Source organism: Accipiter gentilis, chromosome 17, assembly GCF_929443795.1.
Source record: "Accipiter gentilis chromosome 17, bAccGen1.1, whole genome shotgun sequence".
NCBI lineage: Eukaryota > Metazoa > Chordata > Aves > Accipitriformes > Accipitridae > Astur > Astur gentilis.
In genome coordinates, this window is record NC_064896.1 from 3047157 (window position 1) to 3074236 (window position 27080).

Here is a 27080-nt window from a genome sequence, read left to right on the forward strand (position 1 = left end):
TTTATTTGTTTAGTGTCTTTGAAGGACAGAGGTGGGGGTTGAGACACTGGCAGGGTCTGTGTGGCTTTATTTAATACCAAAAGTGTGTTCTGTACTTTAAGGTCGTAAAGAATGTAATTTGTGAATACTGGTGTCTGGTGTTAGAGTGACTGATTTACAGCAGCTTTGGAGGAGATGGTACAGACTGCGTTGATGACTGGGGCTTGTGTTAGTCCTGCTTGATAAAGCCAAACAACCTTGTGTGTGAGAACACTTGTGGAATGAGGAACTGGTTGTTATTGTATGTTGTTAAGACCTAAAATGGTCAGGAGTAGAGGTAACGGAGATCAAGGCGTTAAAATCGTTGTGCCTCATCTAGTGTTTTTTGCCCTACCTGTTATATTACTGCATCTTTGGAAAACAGCTGAGTTTCTTTTATTTAGGATGTTGTTTTTACTGGCAGGGCGGAGTGGGTTCCTGCTGATTTCTTTTCTGAAAGGCCTGATCAAAGGGCACCAGGATCCGATGAACTTCAGAATAGGCTTCTAGAGCTGTAAGCAGAAGGCGCAGGGTCACTGAGATACAGGAACCGACAGCAACATGGATGACCATACCCCTCATGCCTCTGGGGTTTGTCTTTGTCATGAATTTAAACCTACTGTTCATAATGCAGTTCCTAGGGCCAAAAGGCTGTTGGATTCCACAGAGCAGGTTCAGGCCTTGCAGTCAGCTAAGAAAGCTTGTGTTTTGAGTCATCACTGTAGCACTCCAGATCCATCAGAGAAACTACTGCTCTGTTCCCCAGATTCTGCCTGCTTTCAAGGATCCTCTCATTTTCTGGATGATGCTGGCCATGACGACCTTGTTGCCAGTTCTTCTGCGTCAAAATACAATGATGTAGTCATTTCTCTAGATACAACCAGATGTTTTGATGATAGTGAGCCAAATGACTCCTTGTTGGAACTGTCAGACAAAGAAGGAGGGAATTCTCCTTTCAGTTACACTGAGGAAGAGATCCAGGAAATCTTGGCAGATGATTGCATGGAATCTGAGTGGTACCTAACTAGAAAAAGCACTCTGAGCCAAAATGTAAATGGAGAGAGTGAGAAGGATGAGAGCAGCAGCTGCACTGGGGCATCAGTCATCAGCGAAGATGCAAATGAAGCCTTGGAGAATGCAGAGAAACCAAATGTACGTCTGTCCAGCGAGAGTTCTTCAGTCAGTTCTGAATGTTATCCTAGCCTTTTGAATGAAAGAAGTGCTAGCCTGGATGAGAACCATCTGCAGTCAGCCCAAGTAACTCGCATGCTGTTTGACCTTGACATTCAGGAGCTTCTGAGTCTTAGCCCAATTGATGCTGACTATGTAGATCAGCCTCTGGAGGACGATTGTTTGGAGGGAGCTGAAAAAGAAGCTTCAGAAGCAATCATAAATTATTGCCTAGAGTATGATAAAACTGTTGGGAGCTGTGTTCTTGAAGAAACCTCAGAGGGGCTGATGTCTAATGGCTGGCAAAGCCTGGGTGTGGATTGCCTGGGAAAGGCTCCCTTTACAAGCAGAGGTGTGTCTAACTTCTGTGGGGATCATGCGGAAGGATCCATGTCTTCTTCTGACCTTGCCTGTGGCCAGAGCGCATCTGATGAGAGTTCAGCGCCTGTGTTGCTGAGGTGTCCCATGCCATCTTCTGGGTCCAGAAACGAAGAACTTTCCAAAGCAACAAAGAGCTGGTTTTCGAGGAAATTAGACTCTCCAGAGGATGATGAGGGGGAATCTACAGAAGCTGAGCAGCCATCAAACAGCATTAAAGTAAACACACATCTTAGTTCTTGTAACTAAAATGTTTTTAATGCCATTACTTTTGATTTGTACTTGCAGTAATGTCCATATGTACACAAGTGTGCATTTTTACACAGTAAGGGAAGGTTTTTCAAGTGGAGGAAAGTGTGATTTTTGTATAACTGTATAAGGAAAACTTACAGGGAATGATTTTCTATTAGGTGTTAATTCCCTTTTTCCTTATCTTTCTAGTTAAGTGATACAGCTGTAGGCCAGATTGGGCAGGAAGAGACAACCAGTGGGAAGAAGCCTGGCAAAGTTATTCCTGTGCCACAGGAGGAGGAAAGGTAGTTTCTCAGGACCCTCTTAATGCCTTTGCACTCTGAAAAATGCTCCAGCAGTTTCCCAGACCAGTTTGTTTGGTCATGTGTTGCTGGTTTTATATATATTTTTTTAAGATGCACTGAAATAGGGGGGAAAGTACTTAATATTTTACCCTGTAAGATAGTGTAGGAGGGGGAAGAATATAGGGCTGGTTCAAATAGGAAAGAAGGTTGCTAGGATAGTCCTGGGCATTGGTCTGCAGGGCAGAAGAGATGATTGTGTTGGTTTGGCTTGGTGGCTGCTTTTCTTCTGGGGTGGTTGCCAGCAGATGGCAGCAGCAGAGCAGCTCCGGGCGCTGCACAGGGATGGTTGTCTTCTGCTCTCCAGTGCTCCTGGGCCTGGAGTTGTCAGTTCGGTTGTTCTTCCCTGTGGCCGCTGCAGACCTGCACTCAGATGTTCTGTGCGTTGCCATTCCCAGTGTGGCCTTGAGTAACATGAAAAGTCTGCTTTTGAGGACTCACTGCAGGTTCTTGGCTTATTAATCAGGACAGTGACTTGCTGGTTCACTCAGCTGACACTCTCCTGCTTTGCTCTCAGTATGTTATCTTTGCAGCTTTATTCAAATAAATACTTTTATTTTTGCAACTGTAGGATAGTGCTACTAGAAGTTCGTGTCTGTACTAGTTCTATAGGACAGTTTGTCTCCTCTGTCTTCTGTAACCTAATTTGACAAACTGTCTAAAAAAAATAATGCTGTCTTTTATTTTAAAGAGTGAATCAAGGGACATGCATTTTGGAAGCGGAGCTTAAGCAGAAGAAGCATTTATTTCCAGAATGTGTACATCCATATCAAGAAAACTGTGGCTCCTACACCAGGTAACCCCCAGATGGGATGAGGTGAGGCTGTACTGGTGGGGTGGGCAGAGTGGAGGATAGATATCCTAGCAGGAGGCCTGGCATGCTGAACTTGTATTCTTTGACGTTTTCGGAGGGAAATAAAAAGTGCCTGCTACACTTGCTAGCGCTGCCACGCACAGAGTTCCCGTACAGCAATCAGTCTTGTTCCAGGACTGGTTCAGATGAGTTTCATAGTTTGGGATACCTGGGAAACATTATCCAGCGGGCTTCCTGTGGTAAATCAGACATGCTCCCCAAATAGGCCCACATTACCTGGGAAGAGTAGAGCTGAGCTTGTTGTGTTGGGAAGTAACTTATTCTTGTCAGGGCACAACTATGAACCCAGACTCAGAGAATTTTTAGCTTAAGTGCTGAGATCTGGATTTACTACTGATACCTTCTATGCATTGCCCCTCTCAACGGTGTCATCCAAGAGCTATCAACTGTGGAGGTTTAAAGGAAGGTGTCTGTGAAGAGCTGGTATGGATATCATCTGAAGAGCAGTATCTGATGGGTTGATGAGTAGAACTGGGATGTTCTGAAGGGCAAAGCATGTTCTGGTAGCTTCCAGAGATGGCCTCCCACTGTGGTTATTCTGAGTGTTCATGGATGCAATAATTGTCATTTCTTGAGAGTTATAAGAAACTGACAGTTTTGTGGCTCGTTGCATGGAGCCTGCACTTATCTGGGCAGCATGAACAGCTGCATAGCCACAGGGCTGCTTTCCAGTGTATGAATACAGCATAAGTAATGCAGAGGGGACTATGCAAGGAAAGCTAAAATAGCCTGTTTTCTCTTCCTTTCAAATTAAAAATGCAAGACGTATGTTCTGAGTCACAGAAAATCAGGCAGGAGCTCCAAATGAACAAGGCTGGTGGGTGAAAGAGAGATCTATTTTGCTGGGGAAGAACATTGTCTGTGATGCACACAATTTGATTTTCTTATTAGTGCAAACTTCTTATTCCAAATAGCTGTAGGCTTGGAATTCAGCCCAACAGACAGCGTGGGCTTTCCCAGTTGTCACAGAAAAACCTTCTCGGTGGGCTGACTTTGACCCTGTATGGTACTTCTGTGCACATGGATCTGCAGCCATGTCTTGTGTATCATTTGTGTAGGAGATGCAGAAATTCAGAATGATCCTAAGAAATTCCTAAAGGAAAATTAGCAGGTTTCAGAGCCAGCAAGGGAATTCCCTTTGGGAAGCAGTGACTAATATATTGCTGCAACAACTCTTTAGCTCTGTTTTGTATTGCAAATCTCCTGGCATTTGTCTTAAAGTAGTGTTTGACTTTACTATCCCCTCTTCTATATGATATGTCTGCTTTTCCTTGTATCCTGTCTCTTCCTTCTTGTTTGTATGTTGTCTGGGTGAATTACAGGCTGGCTACAGCAGAGGCTTTATCTTTTCACTTATCTGCATGGTATCTTGCACTTGCAGGTTCTTTGTAAATACAGCTTTCTTATATCTGTGTTGGGTGATTGTGTGCTAAAAGTTGCACTGGCTACCACATGTGCAATCTGAATATCAACTAGTTGGAAGAAATCCTTTTGTATTCAGAGTAAACTTTTCACATCTAGCCATCTCAAGTAAGTTGGGAGATAACCCATGGTTCTGGTCATTCTTTCTCTCACTCTAGTTTCTAGATAGATTCTAGAAACTCTAGATTCTCTCATTCTAGTTTCTGAATAGATAAATTCATTTGCAGCTTCCCATAGGAATCTAAATGCTGCTGAGACTGCGTTGTAGCAGATGCAAAAATGAGATGTGGTTTGAACATCTGCTTGGAAATGGGTGGCTGAAACTGATAATTGACCACAAAAGATTTCTGCCAGCTGACCATTTGTTAGCATTCACACTTCATTATTGCCCTTTATCCAACAGTAAATAGAATCATATCCTTCTTGATGAGATCCCACTCGGCAATTCTGGTTGGTTCTGTATCAGTCTACAGAAGTAATAAGGCGCCTGCTTTTATAACTGTGACTCTTGGCACTGAACGTTGGCACTCTGCTGCTTAGTCTTGTCCTCAGCAGTGTACGTAGCTGGATAGGCCTGTTTTTAAATGGGCAGGGGAAGGACAAACTTAACAGAAAAAGCATTTCCCTCTCTAAACATAGCCTTCTCCTGGTTTCCACTCAAACATCTGTACTTCAGGAGATCTGCTTTCACAGGTCATTAACATTGCAATTGTGCATATGGGATAGTGCTTGCACCACCTGCTGCTCAGACAAGTATTCTCATGTTTGTCTGGAGTGGGATCATTCTCGGGCAGAGTCATCCACACCCAGGTACGTGGGAAGCTGAGCTAGTTCCTGTCTGACCTCCAACAACTGCTTTCTCCGAGTTCTCCTTGAGGCTTGGTTTGTTTGGTAGAGGTTTATGATGCTTAGCAATCTTATCAGACTTCTTACAACTTGGGAGAAACCTGATGAATTATTTTCTTGGATCCCTCTTGAATCAAAAGGGAGAGAAGGAGGGAACACCTTATAAAGAGCCACAGACCATCTGGTCCTACTGTAATAACAAAGATCAATATCTTTTAAAAAACAGACACACTAGGTTTAAGGTGATGGAAAGGGAGAATAGTATAAGGGAACAAATGGAGAAACAAATCTGTGAAATACAAATGAACACTGTGCTAGCAGACTCTACCTTGACAGTCTAGTCTGTTGATTGGCGCTGAGCTGGCTGAGGAAAAAACTTTAATCTTGAAACAGTTCTTACCTGCCCAAACTAATTTTGCTTAAATGGAAAGCACGCAGGGAAGATACAGGACATGGGCTGTGCTGACATAAAGGAGGAATTACATTTATGGCTGAGCCTAGGAGGGAGATTTCGCTTAAAAGCAAATGAAATCCACCTACAAACCCTAAATTTGAAGGGGGATGTGAGATGGGTTTTGGAGCAGGGGATGGGGTAGGGACTGATAAAGCAGATTGCAGGGAGGCTTCTGGTGAGGCGAGTGGTGGGAGGAATTAGCTGTTCTTAGCAGAGTGTGATGCTCTTTAGTGTACATGACTGGTCCAGGGGCTTCTCTAGTGGCAAACCATACGCCTTTGGTTTGCAGGTACTTTTGCTGAGATAATCAGAGCTCCTGGTTTCTAAATGAGAGTGGAATTTGCCTGAAAAATCTCATCCTAAATCTGCAGCTTGGTTTTAACTGTTGTGGAACAATGGGGGATGGACTATGCCTGAGGAGAAGGAGATCGAAGTGTTTTAAGTTCTGTTCCATGGCAGTTCAGTTTATCTAGGGTGTCGTTGTCCCCTTTCCTCATGTGTAATGGCCATAAGGTTTCTTATTCTCAAAGCCCTGGGTGAGATAGTTATGTGAGGCACTGAGATAACAGCTCTCTCAAATACTTGATGGCGTTAGTCTGCTCCTGCTACTTTGCCTTTTGTAGAGGAGCTCAAACCTCTTACTGGTGTGAAGTACTCACGAGTCATGGTGATAGTTTACACAACTTCTTGTCTTCCCTCAGGTGCAGGGGTGAAGGGTGCACCCCGACAGTGGGAAACGACCCCCCTGTTTCTGTGACCCATTTTGACTGTGACTCAGAGTGGCAAGGGAGGGGAACTTACATGTAGGAAGGCTAAGAATTTGGGAAAAGCTGTGGTTTCTTCTAGTCAGGTACACATCTTGCACCAGCTTATTGCAGACAATGTGAACTGTTGTGTGATGCTGAGAGTTTGCCTTTTCTTAGCTGTCTTGGAGTGCCTCCCTTCTTCCTAAACAACGCAGCCTGAAAACATGGGTTTTTCAAGAATACTTCTGAAATCTCTTCTAGAAATATCTTTTGACAAGAAGTTATGCCTTTGGGTAAATAAAAGCTCATACTGCAGTTTATGAGGGAGACCTGGATTTGCTCAAGAGACACTATGTTCCCTGGAAAGGAGGAAGTGTTATGCAGAACTGTGATTCACATTAATCACATGACTGCAGCAGCAGGATGGAAAAACCTTTGTTTTGACTGGGCAAGGACACGCTGTTCTGTACTGAGAGCACCTTGAAACAGTGGACTTCAGCAAGGGCAGTATTCCAGGGAAGTTGCCTTTCTGAATGAGCAGAAGGGCAAATGCTACAGCAAGGTTGGAATTACTGGTTGGTTTGTATTTTGTGACACGAATTCAAGGATTCTTGCATTCTGCGGAACCGTCTCTTGCCAAAGATTTGCTATGTGAGGCCTTTGGATCTGCTCTTTTGAATAGAGGTGCTTGTTCTGTGTACACAGATAGCACTGGCTGTAAGATCAGTAGTATTGGACCACTCCAATAGTGAGTAAAAGTTTGGTGCTCTGTGACCCATGTAACTCTGACCTAGAAAGACCTCTTGAGAGCAGCCTGTATGATCCAGTCACCACACAGCTTTTCTAAACTTTATGATAAAAATATGTTGAGCGTAACACAGGTATCTCTCCCCAGCTGTTGGCATGAACAAATTGCTTTGCTGGCTTGAGACCTATCTGGTCACTGGCTGCTCTGGCTGAGCAACTGGTGTAGAAATGAAACTCTCCATGTTGTGGGTGTGATGACCCTGGGCCAGCCAGACGCTCCTTTTCCAAACCAACTGTTTTGATAGTGGTTTTGCAGGACCCCTGTGGTGGTTTGTACTCCTTCAGATGGGTCTGCAGTTTATAAATGCTATTTTCGGAGTTATGCTGATGCCTCTGCACAAATGAGAAAAAAAAAAAGGTAGCAGAGTTGGCTTTTTTCAAAATGCAGAAGGGGCAAAGCAGCCTCTAATGATGTGGAAAAGCTTTCTAACACTCTGAGGCCTGGAGATAACCGAGCTCATTGAAATGTAATTTGTTTTTTAATCTTGCTCCTGTAAGACTGCTTAAAGTTTGTGGGGTTTTGTCTTGTTATTTCAGAACGCGCTTAGATGTAGCAAATGAGAGTATTTAACGTGTGTACAGCACTTTGTGAGGAAAATTTGCTTCTTGTTTAAACTGCTATGTAGTTGAGCCTCCAGTCTTCTCTGCTGGGCCACGCAGAAAGAGCTTTGCAAAGAAGGTAATAAAGCACAATGCAGTGTTCCTGAAAGGACAGTCTTTAAACTGCCGTGTTGTTACTTACCAAGGTGCCTTCTTAGAATATGGTTTCCCTTTTAAAACCTCATAACAAGAAAATTAGGTACCAGCTGTGAGCCTTAAGGAATGGGGAAGGCTTTTTCAGAAAAGGTGCTGTTCCAGCCTCTCATACATATGCTTCTCTTGTGTTTAACTATTTTACTTACTTTTGCAGAAATTACCCAAGGTACAACAAGAAACCTACCGGCCTTACACAGTGGATGAGCAAGAAGTTGGCCAAACACCACTATTTCCAGAGAATTCTTGACTGCTTCCAGCGTAGCCCTGTCACAGCTTTTTCTAAGGTTTGATTTTGTTGCTGAGGGACTGTGCTGGTTTTTGTTCTGCATTTAGAGTTGTTCTTAGTTGTTCTGGTTTTGACTGGTTTGTATTTTGTTAAGTTGTTTTATGATCTGTTTTTAATAAGGCCAATGGAAGTTTCTATGTTTTAGAAACATTTGGAACTGGTTTTGAAATGCAGTTTAAGTGTGATCTGTTTCGTGTAGGTAACTTCTGTGTTTTGCATCAGTGTTATACTTTGAACTGAAAACAACCTCCTTACAGAGTAGATAACGTGGTTGGTGTTCAAGAGGGAAGATCGCATGTTGGATGCAAGGATCTGATATTTCAATGACGGAAACTGGAGAATGTGCTTTGAAGTGGAAAAACTTTTCTTTTAAAGCTTGGTCCTAAACCTTGGCATTATATCTCCTACAGTGACGGGGCTCCTTTTGAGTAGCATTAAGGTTTTAAATTGTAAGAACAGCTTGTGGCTGCTGTCCCCCTCCATTTGACAAAGTTGTGTTAGTTTACAGTAAACTCAGGAGCAGCTGTTGATTTACCTGGTTTGGTTATGTCTTGCCTTGTTCTGTTGTTCTTTCTGTCCTGGAAGTTTGCCTTTTTTTTACTTGTTCCTTTTGCAACTTTTCTTGTAAAAATGTTTCATGAGGTTTGCACTTTGGTTTATAAATATTTTGCACCTGTTAGATGTAGTTTTCTTTTCTGCTGTATTATTGTGAGGATCTCCCCTTTCACTTGCCTGCTTTCTGGACTGTCCAGAAGAGCGTGACCTCGTGTGCATTTAAGCTACATGGTCCGACAGCAACTGCTGGTCTCCATGCTGCCTCCATCTCCTTCCCTAACAGAGCATAGAAACTCCAAATTATTTGGAGGATTTGTAAAACAGAGAGATAGGTTGATCTGCAAAATTCTCTTCCCAGGGCTGCTAGCAGGGCCTGCACAGGCCATATGAACCCTTTAGGCATTTATAGGTGGTTTTCAGAGAGCAAATTAGGTTTATTCATGGAGAAAATTGTACTCTATTTTTATTATAGTAATTTGAATTTTTCTGTGACACTTGCACAGTGATTTTAAAGAAATAAAATTTAGGTACAGTACTAATGTTTTTCAATGTTGTGGTTCATAAATTTTATTGTTTTGCCCTTCCATAGCACCTTTCAAATCCGGAGCAGGACAGGAGGAAGTGGCTTTAAAAAGCGGGCAAAATTTGTCACTGTCCTAGATGTGCAGTGACTGAGGCACAGAGAATCGAAGTAATTTGTCCAAAGGATAAGCAGTGAAGCTTGGAACAGAGCCTGGTATTGCCTGACTGCACTAACTCCTAGATAATACTGCCTCCATTAACAAAGTAATCCGTATACAGCAATTTTGTGGTTAGGGGTTGTCTTTTTCTTCTGATGGGTTGTACAGGCATGGGTGGTGCATGCCCAGTGTTAGGGCATTTGTGTCAATAACTGATCTTCTCCAGTTAATAACACGTTCTTAATGCCAGCATAGCCTCTCATGACTTTTACCTCTGTAGATCTTGCTTGCAGAGAGCCTTGCATAGAAAGAGAAGGTGACATCCCTTGGCAGCCATTGATTGGGTGGTGTGGGGCTTATTAGCACATGGTGGCTGTTGTCTTTTAAACCAGTGAATCCCACATATTAAATTGAAGAGACTTCTCTGGAAAAAAAAAAAATTTACTTGTGGTCCCGAAGGCAGTTTCACATGCCATCCAGATTGTTGTCATGTCTGTAAAGTCCACCTCCTCCTAACACACATAATAAAGGAAATAAGTTTGCTTCAAATCTCCTTGTTCCAGGCATTTTGAAAAGGCAAGTGGGATAGCAGGAGCCTGACTGCGGAGTCTATTCCCCCGCTCCCCTTGTGAAAGCAGACTAGCGTGCCTGCTGGAGGGTTTATCTGATATTAAACTGCTAACAGACTGGCTCTTTGAAGGCCCAGAAGTAATGCAGGCCTGGCGGCAGCTGTTGCAGTCACATACTGCTGGGATAGTGAAGCTCTGTCTCAAGCAGTGATCGATGGTAGCTGCTGATCAGCAATGATATAACAGAGCAGGAACACAGCAGTAGGAAGACCACAGGCAATCTGCTCCCTTTGCTGTGCATGCTGAGGTGTTGCCTTTTATGTGTTCAGAGATTTCTATGCTAGCTGTCTTGATTTGTTTTATATCTCTTTATGAGATTATTATTAAGTGATGCATAGCAGTCAGGATGTTATTTATATTAGCCTTCTCTTAAAACAGGCGTTCTGTTGCCAGTTCAGCCATGCTGAGAAAATGAAATTATTCTGAACAGGCAGCATCTTACCATGACAGCAAGGTGATGGTGTCTGTACGTGTGCTGTGTGTAAGACCAGCTTCCCTGTGCTGGAGGACCTCAGGCAGAAGCGGGTGCCTTTTCCTGAACGTGTGTTTTGTGATCTTTGTGAATCTAAATCTCTCACGTGAATGAACACTGCCATGGAGCAGCTCTGCACTTTGTAAAAGGCTTTAGGCTTCTGGGCAGCCTTATTGTTGAAGATTTCATTCTTTGACATTGCAACCGTGATTCATATATGCTGAACGGTAGAGATACTGCAAGGGGAGGGAGGGATTGTACATTAAGCCTTCATGGAAGGACATACTGTGTGTTTGCTGCTAGAGTGTAGCCAAGGGCTCTGTTTATGATTTTTGCTGTAGTAGAATCCAGCAACATCAGATAAGACTGGACGAGACTGTTTTGTGCAAGCCCTGCGTGAGCTCTGTGATGAAATGTCTTACAATTAAAAATTTAATAACATTCATCAATGTATCGCAGTCTTAACAACAGCAGCTAGAAAACAATGAGACTGAAATTAAACCACTGTGTGGCTTTTTCTGCTGTCCTCTCAAAAGCTAACCAATTCTTCCCTACTTTTGTGCTGTAAGGTAATTCTAAACAAGAGGAAGAAGTTATGTCCTGAAATGTGAAATAGTGGAAGCTGATAACATTCTCCCTTTGGTTTGAGAGGATGTCTAGTACCATGCTGGTTGCATCCTCTGCAAAACAGGTCTGGATGGTATAAATAGGTTATATTTAGCAGTTGGTGGCTCTAAGTGTGGAGGGGTTTGTCAGCTAAAAAAGACAGCGATGTGCTGTAAAGTGTCAAATGGCATCGTGGGGCTATGTCATTATTGCCACTCAGTGACTCCATGTCCAATGTGTTCAGATTGTGAGCAAAAAGATGGCTTTTCTGGCTGCCAACTTTGCTGACTCCATCTGGGATCTAAAATTCAAGCTGTGTCTTTCCTGGCTCTGTCGCTAATAATAAAGATTCTTCATTTGGAACTTAGTTAACAAAATTGATGCTGATGCATGAGCTGAGAGAGAATCCAGCTCACTTTCCTCGAGATGTGTGGGCTAAAGCACTAACAAGTAGGAACATAATAATTTTAATCTATAAGATCATCAGACAATTTAATAGACACCAGATTTGTGGAGGAAACAGAAGATATTTTAGCATAACAAGCATGTTGATCATACAGTTTTTTAACAAATGCTAGAAAGCTGATTGAATTTGGTCAGCTAGGCTTTTGCTTCCAGACTAGCCAGTAATAGCTCATTACATGTCATTAGGAAGCTTTTCTGCAAATCTGGGGAAATTACATTTGGTATAACATATGGTATAATCTTCAACACTCTCCTTGGGAAGTGAAGTCTGACTACTCAGTCAATGAATTGCCATATTTTTATCAGCAAAATGGATGTGCAGCTGTGTCATACACTTTTGAGTGATGTAACCTTTAACGTCTTTGGCAAATACTGGCATTAGCAGTCTGTTCCTCTCCGTTTACATCTCCTCCAGAAAGTCATTACCAGCTGAGATTATACTAACACTTTCTGTCGTGTAGGTGTTTCCTCCTCTGATGCTATTGAACTGTCAGGGAATAAAATGCCTAATGTTCTCATTTTCCTCTGAGGAGACAGAGAACAGAGCTTGTGCTGCTGCTTGTTGTACAGAGGGAGGTGGTGAGAAGTGTATGGTGCTGTGTGTTGTGAATTGGAAGGACATGCTGTGCAGGATTGTTTGCTCCACACCGCCTCCTGCGGCTCCATTTTACTAAACTCGTGGGGGAGGAATATGTTGGCTAAATTGTACTTGTAGGCATAATATTACAGTGCTTGAAAGGATGAAGGCAAGTGGTGCTTAACTTCAAACACGCACTGCGTATATTGGCAAAGGGTTCTGTTTTCAGCTTCTTGCTCTTTATTGTGCCCGTAGTCTTTGCTTAGTTGATTCTCGGAAATCAACAGGATAGTACACAGGGCTGCGTGGCATCGGCAGAGCCGCCTGGAGGGCTGCTTTCCTTTGCTGTTGAGATCAACGGGGAATCAGTTCTTGCAGGGCTCTCTGGGATCCCTGTCATGCCAGCCCACTCCCACTTGCTGCTTTTTAGTATTTATTGAAACCTCTCTTTCTTAGCTCCTGTTTCCAGCAACCAGTCAAAATCAGCAGCCAGGCAAAAACATGCGGGAAATGTGGGTGGCCTTTAAGGGTGCATTCTTCTGTGGTCCAACATGACTTTCCTCAGCGCCGTCTTGGTTTGTTTTGTTTTTTTTTTCTCAATCTCTTCCCCTTATTGACTGTAAAACACCTCAGGAATATCTTTTGGCAACTGTTGATGAGAATGAGGTATCTCTTCTAAAGATGGACTTAGGGTTGAAGTCATACAGGCCCAGAGCCTTAATTGTGTCTGATTCTCATGGGTTACAGTGGAGGTGGATACTGAAACAGCAGTTAAAGCTTTCGTGTTTATGACCCTCAGAAAAGTAGGATCTTAAGTAACTTTCTTCTCTTATGATGGCAAACACCTTTTCCTAAAGTGTGGACTTATTACATCACTTCAGAGTTGCTGAAAACATTTCTTTTAAGAGAATCACTGGAACTGGATAGCTTGGAGTCCCTCTCTGATGACTTGAGTTGCTGCCAGACTACATTTGTTTCTTCTCACTATTAGCATTATTACCTTACTTTTAAAGCCTGCAGTAATGGAACATAATGATAACCCTTTTTACCTCCTGCCCCATTATGGTGCAAATGCTTAACTTTGTGTGAACACTGACGCTTTATGTTTTAATTCTTTTCTACCAAACAAGGAGTGAGCACATATCTGTTGGGAAAGAAATAGTTTAAACCTGTCACTAGGGAACAACAACAGTTACTGTAAAGAAGGGGATATGGTCTGAATTCCCAGAGGGACAACTGTCTTTAAAAACAGACACACACTTCCCCCCACCCCAAACCTGCCAAATCACCAGGCTGAATTTCCTCACTAGCAGGCTTCTGAGGGCTGCTTGCTTGGCTGTCTGCTCTAGGATTATGAGAGAGCATCTCCCTTATCATTTTGCACATGCTGTACCATCTGTCCTAAATCTCCCTTTATAGGGGTATGGATTCCAAATGACATTTCTTTCTTAGGAGATAACAGACATGTCTGAGGAATCTTGCTAGGTATGGCTGTAGTGCTATTTGTGTTGCAAGGGTTTTTTTCTCCTCATCCTGCAGCCAGAGTGAACTCTGATGAACCTCTCTGGTTTTCTATACCCAGACATTGGGAAAACATGTTATGCTGTAGTCCCTGGGAAATACAGAGGAAGTCCCTCTGTGCTACTTTGTGTGTTCTGCTTGAAACAGGTGAAGATGAAATATTACTAAATTCAGATGTTACAAGGACACAAGAGATGCCTTTAATCTTTTATTGTATATTATAAAATGTTTATTGCTCTGTCTGTATCAGAGGTGTTGACCTCTCCCTCTTGGTGATGGAGGAGTATGTTCTGGCAAAGGATCCACTGAAGAGACCTTTGAGGTTGGCCTGCCTTCTGAAACCAGCACAAGGGAAGCCCTTGCTTCTTCACCAACACATCTGCAAGCAGACTTCCTAGTGCCTTTCTCTCAAATCAACTGTTTTGGAAAGGCTGGTGACAGTGGAAGAGGAGAGATGGCTGAACTTTGTTACTGCCAGCCTGCTTCTTTGCAGGGACTTTTGAACCAGGCTCATCTGAGTGCAGCTTTGTTGTAATGAGATTCAAACCCTACTCAGGCCAACCTGTCTTGGTATTTGATGTAACAAGTAGGATCTTGCCTCATCCCCTAGTGCATATGGAGTGGTCTTGTGGAGTAATTAAATAAATACAGATACCCCATGGCACACTACAAAGAGTAAATCTTTTCCATGTGATGGATTTGCATCTACCAGCTTCCAGAGCACCAGCAATCCCCAGGATCCTGTCAGCTTCCAAACATCAAGCACTTAAGAGAGAGGAGAACCCCAGCCCCTTTCCCATTCATTGTCATCCTTTTTGTGGAGGACTGCCTCCAGGAGATACCTGGCATTACAACGTCACAAAAATAGTGCAGACAGGACGTGTAAGGAGAACCAGACCTTCCCACAGGACCCCTACTAAAAGAAGCAATTTAAGAACTTAAGCCCTCAGAAAAAGGTCCCTTAGGCAAGAGCGTTTTGCAATAAATAGCTATTGCCACTGGAGACCTTGCATAGCAACCGGTATCATGAGTTTGGTTTTTTTTTCCCCTTTTTTCTTTTTTTTGCTGACTGGCTACATTTTTATGGGCCTTTTATCACACTGGTGGTGGACTCAGGCCCAGCTGAAAATACTGTGAAGAAATGGTTGAAATTATCCTGGAAGCTAAATAACAGCTTCTGGTGTCCCCTCATGTTGGTCTGTGCCTCAGTGTTTGGCATGCCCCGATTATCTGAGATGAAGAGCACCAGTGTGAGATAGGAGAGACAGCAACGGTGGAGACATGTGCTGCAGCCTAACTGGAGAACAACCAGGGAAGTTCTCACAGTGGGAATGGAAACTAGGGTATGCCTTTTTAAAGTTTTTTTTTGTTTTAAAAACCCACCTGCAAGACGTGTTACATGACACACATCAATGGAACAAAGCAAGCCGAGAGCACACAGCAGCCAAAATCTGGTTGCTAGTCATGTCTGCCGTGAGCTTTCCTCCTTTCTTGCTTGAAGAGGAGTGACAGTGATTGATGCCTGAGCTCACCTTAATACTGTCAAGATGTAGTGACAGTGAGACAAAATAAAGATACAACAAACCCTTGTACGTTTCCAGAGACAGGAAAATTGTTCCAGAAGACAGAGTGTGAGGGTGGAAAGGAGTGCGTGAGAAGTTGCTCCAGCCCAGGTGATTCATGAGTCCAGTACAGGATCACCAGCAGCAGTCTCACTGATGCTTTTCCATTGTAATTGTTTGTTTGGGTTTCAGGGTTTTTTTGCAGGATTTTTCTTTCTGGCCAGATGTTTTGCAGAACGCAGACAAGGAGGTGTGTGCCAGCAAGCGACAATCGCTAGGTCTCTTTCCAGATTGCTCCAACAATATTTCACCTCCCTAGTCATCAAGGCTCAGAGGCAGAAAGTGAGAGTGAGGAATGGAGTCCATCTATCAGATGGCAGGCTGTCACGCTTCAATGATATTCACTGAGGGCTTGTTTTTTGGAAACTAGAAGAGAAGAGGAGACAAAGGAAGAAAGGATGTATAGGAATTGCTAGAGAGAAACCCCCCCCCCACATCAGAGATGAGTGCAGTGTGCTGGTCAGTTTTTGTTTTTCTGAAAGTTCTTGTTCCCATCCCCTCAGGATAATGAAAAAGGGCCAGAGTTGAGGTTTTAGGGTTGCATGGTTCATCACTCTCTGTTTCTGAATGATCATGAATTAGTGGACTATTTCAAATAATAAGTAAATACGAAGTGGTGGAGATGTGCCAGAGTGCAAGTTGTGAATAGAAACATAAGAAAGTTAAATTACTTGAAATAAGTTGGTATAAATTATAGGCTTGAGTCTGCTTACATTATAGATATGGCATACCTTAACATCATGTGTATTACCAGCCATGCTCCTGTTGATCAGCTCTTCAGTTAATTGTAAGAGTAATATCCCCTTTACCACATGCCACCTAAGGGCTTCTGTGGGGGTAAGGACCCAAGCAGCTCAGGGACTGCAGCATAGCTCAGTGCATTCTTCTTCCAGAGATGTTCAGATATTTCAGAAATATGGATTGAAATCTGTTTTACTGGTAGACATGCAAGATAATCTAGAGGTAGGAGCAAAGTGCTGGTGTCCTGATGTGTCTAGGAGGCTCGGACCACTAATGAAGCCATGGTACTGGCATGGGTGGATGTGAAGGGGTGTTTCCTTCTGCATCCCAGCTGGAGGGAGGAGGCTGGACTGGGGATGTTTAACAGAGGCTGCTTTTTGGATAATTTAGCTGAGGCCCAGCTGGAAGTTGATTGTCTGCCCTGTCCCCCACTGCGTGCCAGCAGCATCTCACCTTGCTGCGGAGGAGCCCTCCGCTCTGGTGTTCGGGAGTGCTGTTCTCCGAGGCGCTCTTGACTTTCTCCTTGCTGTTATTTGGCTCGTTATCTTTGATGATATCGTACTGTCTGCAAAACAGGGCGATCACCCCTAACAGGAAAAAGCATTAGTGATCACACAAATGAGCTCAGCCCCTGGAGCCTGCAGAGATCAGAGATCCCTTGCTTGCCAGCCGGCTTTGTGCTTTCTGGTAGAGATCTCAGCAGCATTCACAATTGCTCCTAAGGATCATTTTCTAACACAGCTAGTCAGCCCTCTGGCTGTTTCCTTCTCGATGCCTAATTCCATGCTAAACTAGTTAGACAGAAGGACAGAAGATTAATTATATTCCAACTTCCCTGTCATTAAATGGGACAAGTGTTTTAAGCCCTACATTTGGATAGGAATCAACACAAACCGTGTGGTTAAATGGTATCTTTGCTTTGCAAACCCAGGAGCTCCTGGAATTTCTGGTTAGTGAAAATGTGTCTTCTGATCTTTCTCCTCTGGTGTGAAGAGAAGGAGCTGGAGCTGGCAGATGAGAGGCAGGTACCGTACCTGCCTGCATGTGATACAAGCCAGGGCCTTTTGAGCAGCAGGACAACATCTGCAAATATGCAACAGTGACGGCAGCAAAAGCTGCTGGTGGAAATTTCCTCCCACACACGCAGGCACATGAAGCGAAAAGCAGGCAGCCATGACGCGTAAGAAGACTGCAAATGTCTGTCTTGGAAGCTTTTATGTGACGTTTTGACCAAATAACTTCTCTGCCCGCAGATTCCAAACATGGAGGTTAAGTAGACCCAGGCAGATGCTGCTTCTCCCTTACTGAAAAATATTCCAGCTCCCCTAATAGCAAAACATATGTAAAGCTTTCACCAGATCATCACAAACTGCTTTATAAAGTGAGGTGTTGTTATGGCAGCTGCCCCCAGGTGTTACTGATAAACACAGTGGTCCAAATTCTTTCTTGCATATGTGAACAAATGGCTGATCCTAGGAGGATAGGTTAACATCTGCCACAGTCACACCGTCTGTCATTTCTGATGGTAAAACTGAGGCACAAAGAAGCAAAGTGCTGTGAACAATACCGGAAAGACAGAGAGCGCAAGAGCTTGGGTCTGGTCTCGGTTCAGAGCCCTGGGCACAGACAGGTTCCAGTTCGCATTTGCTAAAACATCGTCATACATTCAGGTTATGGCCAGGCCAGGTTAAGAGCTGGAAAGAGGTTTTTGTATAGTGAAAGTTTGTAAAAAAACCACTAGATGTAGAGAGATTTTCCCCCCATCCACTTTCGTTTTTTAAATGTAAGTCATCTGTCTAGAAGGGAAATTGTGGTATTAGCGAATTCTTTGTTCCGATGCTGATCTGAGTTTTATATTATACTACAGTGGGAGATGAATCAGTTGTTCAGTTGTTTCATGTAATTATTCATGACTGTTTTTACTGGCAGGGCATTTAAATTTGAATGTGCACAACTAAAACTTGACATAAATGCTGACAAGATAATGGACTAGAGGTTTTGGAAACATTTTGATTTAGTTTAGGTTTTCATTTGGTTATCATCTTTAGCAATAATTGCTGTCCAGTCTCTGGAAATGCAAATAATGCATGGTAAACTCAGGACTTTCCAGGGCAAAAAAAAATACTATACATGGATCTGATTCTTTGTCACCTGGACTCACTTGTAAGAAACCTTGCAAAACTGTACAGGACACACATCCCCCTCTTTTGTGATGGATCTCAGATCATTGACTGGTTTCCTATTCACATCTTTCCCTGGAGGTATCTCCTCTTGGCAGAATCTAGTATAAATGGGCCAAATCTTCTGTTGGAGTAGACTGATGCAACCCCTATCAATTCAGGATTGTTACAGTTTACAGCAGTAGAGGTGACAGACCAGCACCTTTAGAGGACGTAACATTATGCTCACCACGGAAACTACAAGTTGTCAAAGTCATCAGCCGCTCAGTACTTTTGTGGTGAGTTTCTCTTCTGACCTGGGAAAATTCTGCGTGTGACTGTTTACGTGCTCTGTGTGTGGAAAAGTGGTTTGACTGGGACAAGAGGACTAAATAACTGAGTGGCAAAGGTTGTCTTTTATGGATCATTGATTTACCATAGTGCTAATTTCCCTTCCTGCCAATTTCCTTGGGTCACCTGAACCGTTCCCCCTTGGGCAATGTGCTCTGTGACTCGCAGGGAGCAAATGTTGTTTCATTAATGTTTTACGTTGCAGCAGGAGCAGCAGCTGACTGGCAGCCAGGGGAGGCTGGGGCTCTAAATAGAAAACAAACATGTGCAAACTTTATTTCCCATTAACTCATGCATGTAATTTCAAAATTGAACAAGCTGAAGGGCTGGTTACAGCCACTTCAGACATGCTAAGCTGATGGAGCAGGAGTCAGAGGCTTTTTTCTCTCCCTATTTGCTAGCTTAAAACATATGAGTGAGATCTGTCCTAGGTACAATTTGCTGTAAGCTCTATTGAAATGTGGTCCCAAACTCATGTCAGAAAACTCTTGGTTCTCTTTGGAAATTTAATTTATATATTTGTACACATTACAGAAAGTCATAGTGAGGGATCTTCATCTTGAAGGAGCACATTTATCTGATGCTCTGTTAGAGGCTGTATTAACGTATGTGCCTAGCTGTGCCTATCGCATCCCATAGCAAAGTGGCCTTAGGATGGTTTTACTGCACCTTCCACAGCACTGGGTGCTCCCAACTACAGCTGGACGTGTGGTTGTGCTTACAAAATCATATACTACAGTAGCCGTCTTGTAACAGAGGCTGTGCTTGGATTAAAAGGATTAATGGCTGCAAAGTGTAAGGAGGACTAGGGTGGAATTTCAAAAGACTGCCAAAAGTGTGGCTCCAAAGCACCCTTTGGGATAGCAGCTTTCAGCTAATGCTAGTCCTTCCTCCCCTCACCGTCCCAAGCTCATGTAGACTTTTCCTTCCTTTCGGTTAATATGTTTCTGCTGATGTCCATCCTCTTCCTATTATTTTAATAGGGAATGTTGAGAGGGTCTGGTTTTATTGGTGTTTTGATGTTTGGGGCCATTTGTTCTTTCAGTGCTTCCATTATTTTAATTGATTTTGAAGTGGGTTTTAGTGTATATATAATAGTGTGTGTTGAGAGCGAGACTCTTAAATTTGTTTTGCATGAGAGTTGGAGTCATATAATAGCCAGATAATTACAGTGACCTGTAGCATTTGAAGGGCTTGAGGCATCCTGTTGGATGGCTGAGGGCATTATCATCAGTGCATTCTGGAAGAATTGAGATTACAGGATTAGCCATGGGGAATTAGGCAATTGGTTCATCAAGTCCATCACCTGCTTCCTGCTGGACCAGATCAGACCACTGATTCACCTGTTTTTGGCACCGCCCAACTTGTGATGCTGCAGAGAGAACAGAAGTCCCTTCACAGCTGAATATGCAGTACTCTTTATGGGAGAAAGGGTTTCTTTTCAGGTCTTACATGATGACACATGCAAACCAAGCAATCCAGCAGGCTCTAGGGATATTACATGCTTTTGACAGAAAGATTGAACTGACCTGCCCACATAAACAACACGACAACAATGATGAGAATTTCCCCTGCTCGCAGCTGTTGGTTTTTCTTCGCCATCTCCTTCATTGTCACCTCATCTGCACAAGGGGAAAGAGAGATCATGAAACCTAACCACATGGCTCAGGCTGCGCTAGACACTGGTTTAACAGTGCCCTTGACTCAAATCATCAGTGCGTCAGGGTCAAAGCTAGCAGGGAGAGAGTCCTTGCCCGTCAGTAATGCCAGCAGCACGAGCTGTGCTTTGAACTTGCAGAGCATCAGTTGCTCTGCAGCAACTGCCCCTGAGAACCTGCAGGAGGTGGGGCAAGGGAGGAGCAGTGAGACAGGATCAACAATTACCCCAGAGGAGCTGCCATGGGGTAAGTCCACATGTTATCTGGCCCCGTGGCGGCTCGCTCTGCTCTGTCTCTGCTGTTAGTGCCGTCTGCGCCTGTCACAAAGCCTTGCATGCTTCAGTAGTTCCTCTCCCAGCTCAGGAGTGTGGAGCCTGGCATGATATTTTTCAGTGGAGCCATGGGATTCAGAAATGAGTAGAGCCTTTTTGCAGGGCGTAATGCACCTCCTCGGCTTCAAAGCTCTAAGAAGATTACGGTTCAGGCCTCCAGGGAGGGAAGCAGTGCTCCTCTTAGTGTTTTCAGATGAACAGCAATTCAGTATTTACAGACACCAAATCATTTTAGCAGAAAGAGTCAAGAACTCACACCATCCTAGAAACCATGGCCAAAAGCCCTGCAACAGGCTGGGTCCTCAGTAGGCAGGCAGTAACCCTTTAGATCCCAGACCCCTGTACTCCCTAGCCCTTTTTGTAGCAGAGATTCTTGCTGACAGAAAATCTTCAACTATCTGCTTTGGCTTTAGAGGAACAAGTGAAGGAGCTGCCAATGAGGAAGTGCCTGATTTCCTCCATGGAGATATTCAAAACCTAAATGGATGTGATCCTGGACAGCCTGCTCTAGTTGACCCTGCTTGAGCAGGGGTTTGGAGTAGGTGATCTCAAGACGTCCCTTCCAACCTCAACTTTCTGTGATTTGGCAGAAATATTTGAAATGTAAGAAAAGTGGGAGTCTCTGGGTACTTTTTTCCCCTGCTGTCCTGGAATCCAAGCACAGGAGGCTCAGCGAATCTCGCCAAGTGCCCTGTGAGCACAGTGGTGGTGTGCCCAGTGCCATCCAAGGGTCTAGTTCCACATGAATTCACAGGCTGTTCAGGAATTTCCCCTGGCATTCTCCACTTGCAAGGATGCTGGACGCACAGCTCCCAGTCTGGAAACCTTCTCATTTTGCCTGTTAAACCTCATCTGAAACGGGAGAAATGAACAGCCAACCTTTGGCAGCATCTCCCTATCGCTTTGTGCACCCGTCAGCCTTGTCTGCTGGGTATACTCAGGGCATCCCGCTTGTCCGCATGGGGCTGTGAGAGGGCACTCAGTCCTGTGTGTGTTTAACCCAGCTGTTCTCATTGCACAGGATACTGCTTTCCTCTCTGCAGAGCCCTACGCTGCCTGGGTGTCCCAGGGGCCACATAGGAACTCACCCACACTTGCCTTTATTTTTAGAGGCTAGTTTCTCAGCTTCCCTGGGGGTCTTGAAGAGGACTGGCTCACTGGCAGGGCTCTGGCCTTGGATGCTGATGGACTGGACATGCACAATGTACTCAGTGTCCTCCTCTAGGTCCCAGAGGGCACAGGAGCGGGTGGTGGTGTTCACCTCCTGGATGAAGCGCAGCATCCGCACGTCCTTCTTCTGGAAGCCGAGAGAGGAGAGCACAGAGTGGTGGAGAGGCCTCCCGTGTGCACTGCTGTCATCTAAGACCACTGCTTCCTGCCCTGTCCACCACGGACGTGGAGACCGTCGGACCCTTTCCTCTCTGCAGCTACCAATAAATGAAGCACTGCTGCAAAGAGGACGGGAAGCCAAGTCCCCTCCCAGACCACGAGGGACAGGACGAGAAGGAATGGGCTTAAACTGCAGCAAGAGAATTTGGAAACTGAGGGGACCTGGGGTGAAGATGAGCGTGACCGAAACCGGGTAACTGTAGGCACCATACCTGCTGGGAAATTGCAAATCCAATGACAACTTCATCTTCCAGAACATCCCAAGTCACAACGGCTGAGTTGGCTTTCAGGTGTTTGACTGTGACATTTACTGGAGCCGACGGGCTGTCTGCAAGGAGGGAGAGCAGAGCCTTTACGGAGGCAAACTCAGAGCTGCAGGCAGGAGAAAGAGCAAGGGCAAGGAAGGGAGTGGGAAAGGACCTTGCTCAGGGTCCTGCCTGTATATGGTTCTGGGTACAGGACCTGGAAATTACAGGTACTCTATGTCTTAATTACCAGTGAGGTTCTAGGAGGTCTTTGCTGAGCATATGAGTTGCATTAGACACGTGTGAAATAACAGACCCTTGGAAAGAGTTTCTTTTGACGACACAGCAGACCACCAAATAGCTCATTCATCTCATCCTTCCCAGCCACGCACCACATTTTCTCTTTTGTTTCCTATTACGGTCTGACAGTGACAGCTGGGAGGAAATGCAAAATCTGCCTTGGAAGTCTGAAAACTGAATGCTTTGATGAGCACTCTGGAGGTTTGAAATTTAGGAGCAGTAAATGAGTGTTTCTTTTGCTTGTCCCTGTTATTGACAGAAAATTTTTTTATACACGTTTTGCGGCTGATGGGCTGTCTCTCAGATGGTCGGAGGACATCCAGCAACCATCCGCTTACAGCTAACAGGACAGAACATGCTGTAACAGCACTGATGGACCATTGTAATGCGAAAAGGGCAAGGTGTGAAAGCAGTAGCCCGAGGCTCCATGTTTAGTGTTTGTTCCCAACTCCAGAGCACACGGGAGTTTCCAACTGCAGGGTGGATCTGCGTAGCTGCCAGCCTTGCCAAAGTGACCTGGGCTCTGATGTGCCAACTGGGCTCCTGCCCTCCTGCACAACCTCACCAGGAGCCTCTTCCCAAGGGAGCTGCATAGGGCAAAGCCCTTATTGGCATCTCAAGGGGAAGGTTTTACCTCGTAGGCTTGGCACAGTCCTTCCAGTGCTCTGTGCAGCAGGCTGGACTCCTGTTCCCTCCGGTCAAATTTAATTCACAATCTCACACAGTTTGTGCCCTGAACCCAAAGACAGTAAAGGCTAATGAGACTGCTAGGACTCCAGCTACACCCAGGAGGTCAGTAGGGTGTGAGGAGTCATTTTTTCTGACTTTCGTCAAAGAATAATACTTTTATTGCTTTGTAACCGTTGCACAACACTACCCTTCTGGGGCCGGGGCTGAGGTCGACAGTAAAAGAAGGATGCATGTTTGCACGTCTCCAGTAACACTTGTTGGATTTATAGTCAGTCCCAGCCGCCTGAACGTGGCTGAAAATATTCTAGCTATAGTGTCAGTGTCTTCTAACAACTGACTTCACTCCTGGTGAATGTTCCCCCAGGAAAATAACGGGAACACAAAATTCCCCAGCTGAATGTCAGTGCTGTTCTACACTTAGCAGAGTGATGACCTTATTCCTTTCTCTTCTCCCCAAATAACACCCAGAGTCCAGCCTTCAGCTCTCCCCTTCCCAGCAGTTGGGAGACCCACACCCACCAGTGACACCCTTAGGAATAAGATGTCTGGACAAGCTGTTGGGACCCAGACTGATTCTAGTGAGTCCTTCAGTGAGCAGAAAGGTTGCCGAAAGGTGCATGGCTACGTTCACACAAATTTGGGACTTCAGAAAGAGGAGCAGCAAGCAGTCATGGTCTCCAGGATTTCATAGCGTGAGATGTCCTTCCTCACTGGAGTAAATGACAAGTCGGTATAGACTGAGAACGTTCTTGTCTCTCAGGGGCTGGCTTTCATGAAATGAGGCAGTGGTCTCCAGCCAGCTCTTGGAGAAGAGAAACATTTATCATCCTCACTCTCCACTGCAGCAGCAGGGCCAAGGACAAGCCGAGATGGATTGTCCCCCTCAGCCTGAACACCAGTCCCTTCTGGACTCAGCTCCCTGCTGTGACACAAGGAAGGGATGTGGGTCTGCAGCTCCTCACCTTCCCCTGTGACTGAACCCGTGTGCCAGCAAGAGTAGGGTCTAATTTTAGGAAGGGGCAGTCAGCAGATGGGAATGCGTACAGGGAAGGTCTGTGAGTCATGCCTGATGAATTTGCTAGAACATACGGAGGACATGACGGAGTTGAGAGATGGGAGACAAAACAGTCTCCAGCTGCAGCCAGGCACTTCGCCCTTCTCAAAGTACAGCTGTACAGTTAAATCCCGGCATGATTGTCTTTCCTGGATATTTTTAGGAGCTAAATTTTTTTTAGGAGCTACCACTGATTTACCCAGCTTAGGTTGAGGAGGCTTTTGAAAAGAGATGAATTAACCTTACAGACACAGAGAGCAGAGTATCAGGAAAAAAGCTTTAGGCTGGGGAGAGGGTACGTACAGCACACCGCACTTGGTGCCTGAGTCTCCTTTGAAATTTGTGACCTTGAGGGAGGCATAGCATTAAAAGCATCTAAGTTTCCTGATGACATAAAATGTGGGGGAGTTGGGAAGACCTAGCAGAGCTGGAGAAGAGCAAACAGCCTCTCTGGGAATTGGTGAGAGAGGGTGGAGGGCTGCGAGGCAGAAGGGAAGCACTTGGCAAAGCTGCGACTCGGTGCTTGAAGCCTGCAAAACAGGACTCTGAATGTAGTCAGGGGAGAAATCAGCTGGTGTGAACGGTCAAGAGCACTCCAGAAAACCCCCTTCGTAGTAATACCTGAGAGAGAGATGGGGTAGTTGAAGTCAGCAGATAATACAGTGAAATCTGGGACAGCAGATCAGAGCATGCCTTTCCTTTTACTACCACAGATTAGGAGTAACTAAACGTAAATCAATGGTGTCAAACCAGTATAAAAGCAATATGAAAAGAGAATTAAGCACAGCGTTTGACAGAAATACAAAGCCAGGAAAATTAGTTTCCTGCTCCCAGAGCTGAGTGAATAATTTGTAACCAAAATTTTAATCCATGAGGATGCTTTTCTCCTCACTCCCAGGAGATGCATGATGAGATCATGACTTTCTAAAATCTAATCACTGTTCCAAGATACTCCACACCGCTTTTGGCTCTGTGGGCCAGTTGCGGCTCTTTGTAGTGCCAGCCTAGCTGAAGTCACGTGGAGGAGATGTAATTTCTGTTCCCCAGCTGGCTGTAGGGGGTCAGCATCTCTAGCAGGGCCTTGAGGTGCCAAATCCAAATGTTTGGTTCCTTCTAGAGTCCTATGCAACTCCTGGAAACTTTGCTTCTGTGCCTGTAACAGCCAGGGAAGCTGCTGGTGTGCTGGGAGGGGGCACTGAGAGTGGGATGGCTCTGGGGGCTATTCCTTTCCTGCTGCAGGTGAGAAAGCAGGGCACATGCTGTGCATCAAATCTTTCTCATGCATGTTTACTCCAGAGACGCTGAGGACAGCACATCCCCTGTCTGGTCTGTAAGGGACCCATACAGTACAAGATTTCTGGTTTAGCAGTTTAGCTTCATCCCAGCGCAGAGGCTGCGATGCCTGCAGGAGCAAATCACACATTGCAAACTGGCAGAGGATCTCTGTTTGGCCAAATTTGAATTAAGAGCTGTGTGCTCGGATGAAAAGATGCTCTCATTCTCATGTCAGCAGAAATTGCAGCCCCCTCTTTAAGGGGAAGCCCTGATTAATTAAGATGAAATAATGATTTTTAAATGTGAATGGCTGCTTCAAAACTGATCATGCTTAACCTGTGTCTTGTTTCCTTCCTGCAGGGACCCCCATCAGGTGAGTTGCAGTCCTACATTCCCCAGGGCTGTGCGTCCCAGCCCTACCTCGCTTCTAGCCACCTTTGGCCCTTTTGGCAAGAGCAGGTCAGAACCGCCTCCAAGCAGCAAGGAGGCATAAGCGATGAAGATTACCCTTAATCCCCTCTTAATGCTGAGAACTCCTTCTAGCCTCTCATTAAATGCTTTGCTGATTATTAATGGACTTTTATTTGAGAGAGAGAAAAAAACACCCCACACTTTACAGCTTTGGGCTGATTCCTCCCTGGCTTTTCATTGTCGACACAGCGGCTGCTGGCACAAGGAAGACAAAACCACCTGCCTGCCCCATATGTTGACTTCACGACTGGAGCTGTAGTGTGAAGGGGATGGAGAGGGAGAGAGGAGCTCAGGTTTGTCTCCATCCCACTGCTGCTGTCACCTGTGAAGGTGGGGCTGCTGATCAAGGGTGGTGGGGTGAGCAAAGGGGGTGTCCAAGACACCAGGGTGGCTGGCCTGGCACCTCTAGGATCAGAGAGGTACCTAGGCCACAAAGACATCACTGGGAGATGCTCAGAGCTCCTGGCTCCTCTGCTGCAGTCCCTCTCCTTACTGTTGTGTCTCCCTCTTTCGAAGCCACTCTCAATTTGCACCTTCTGCTGTGAGCTCTTACAGTGGGGCTGGGAGTGAGAGCCAGCTTGCTGCCTTTAGCCATGCAAGCTGCTGGGGGGAATCATTGCTTAGAGTAAAAGGAAGAATCTGTGGAAATATCGCACCCTTGGAGGTCACCTCTGCCAGTCGAGTCCTGTGGTCAGGCTATAGGTTTGGAATTGGAGTGTATTCCTGGATTTATGTGCCCCGCCAAGGGGCCCAGCCTCCCCCCCCAAATCTGCTCCTTCTGAATTCAACTGTCCTGGAAACACCAGCCACTTGGAAGTAGCTGAAGTGAAATGCAGTTGTTTCCTACATGGCTAAGGCTATGCCATAGTCACAGCATTTTCCAATTCGGTTAGCTCCTCTCCCACAAGCAGCTCCTTTCCTGCTGTGAAAGGCTCAGC

At 45.0% G+C, this 27080-nt stretch overlaps 2 protein-coding genes across 2 annotated transcripts in view; one reads left to right on the plus strand and one right to left on the minus strand.

Moving 5' to 3' along the window:
- S100PBP (S100P binding protein) lies at positions 1-26540 on the plus strand. The gene is made up of 5 exons (XM_049820626.1): positions 1-1785; positions 2008-2102; positions 2851-2955; positions 8219-8348; positions 26032-26540. Exons 1-5 carry the CDS (start codon positions 580-582, stop codon positions 26182-26184), a joined length of 1689 nt encoding a protein of 562 aa, XP_049676583.1. The 5' UTR covers positions 1-579; the 3' UTR covers positions 26185-26540.
- The window catches only part of FNDC5 (fibronectin type III domain containing 5), an 18584-nt gene continuing 5283 nt past the window's right edge, over positions 13780-27080 (minus strand). Inside the window, exons 2-6 of the mRNA XM_049820627.1 lie at positions 22320-22435; positions 21817-22015; positions 20258-20350; positions 16672-16805; positions 13780-15843 (exon numbers count right to left, since the gene is read on the minus strand). Coding sequence (XP_049676584.1) covers positions 15802-15843; positions 16672-16805; positions 20258-20350; positions 21817-22015; positions 22320-22435 — 584 coding nt within the window. The 3' untranslated portion in view covers positions 13780-15801. The remainder of the gene's footprint in view (positions 15844-16671; positions 16806-20257; positions 20351-21816; positions 22016-22319; positions 22436-27080) is intronic.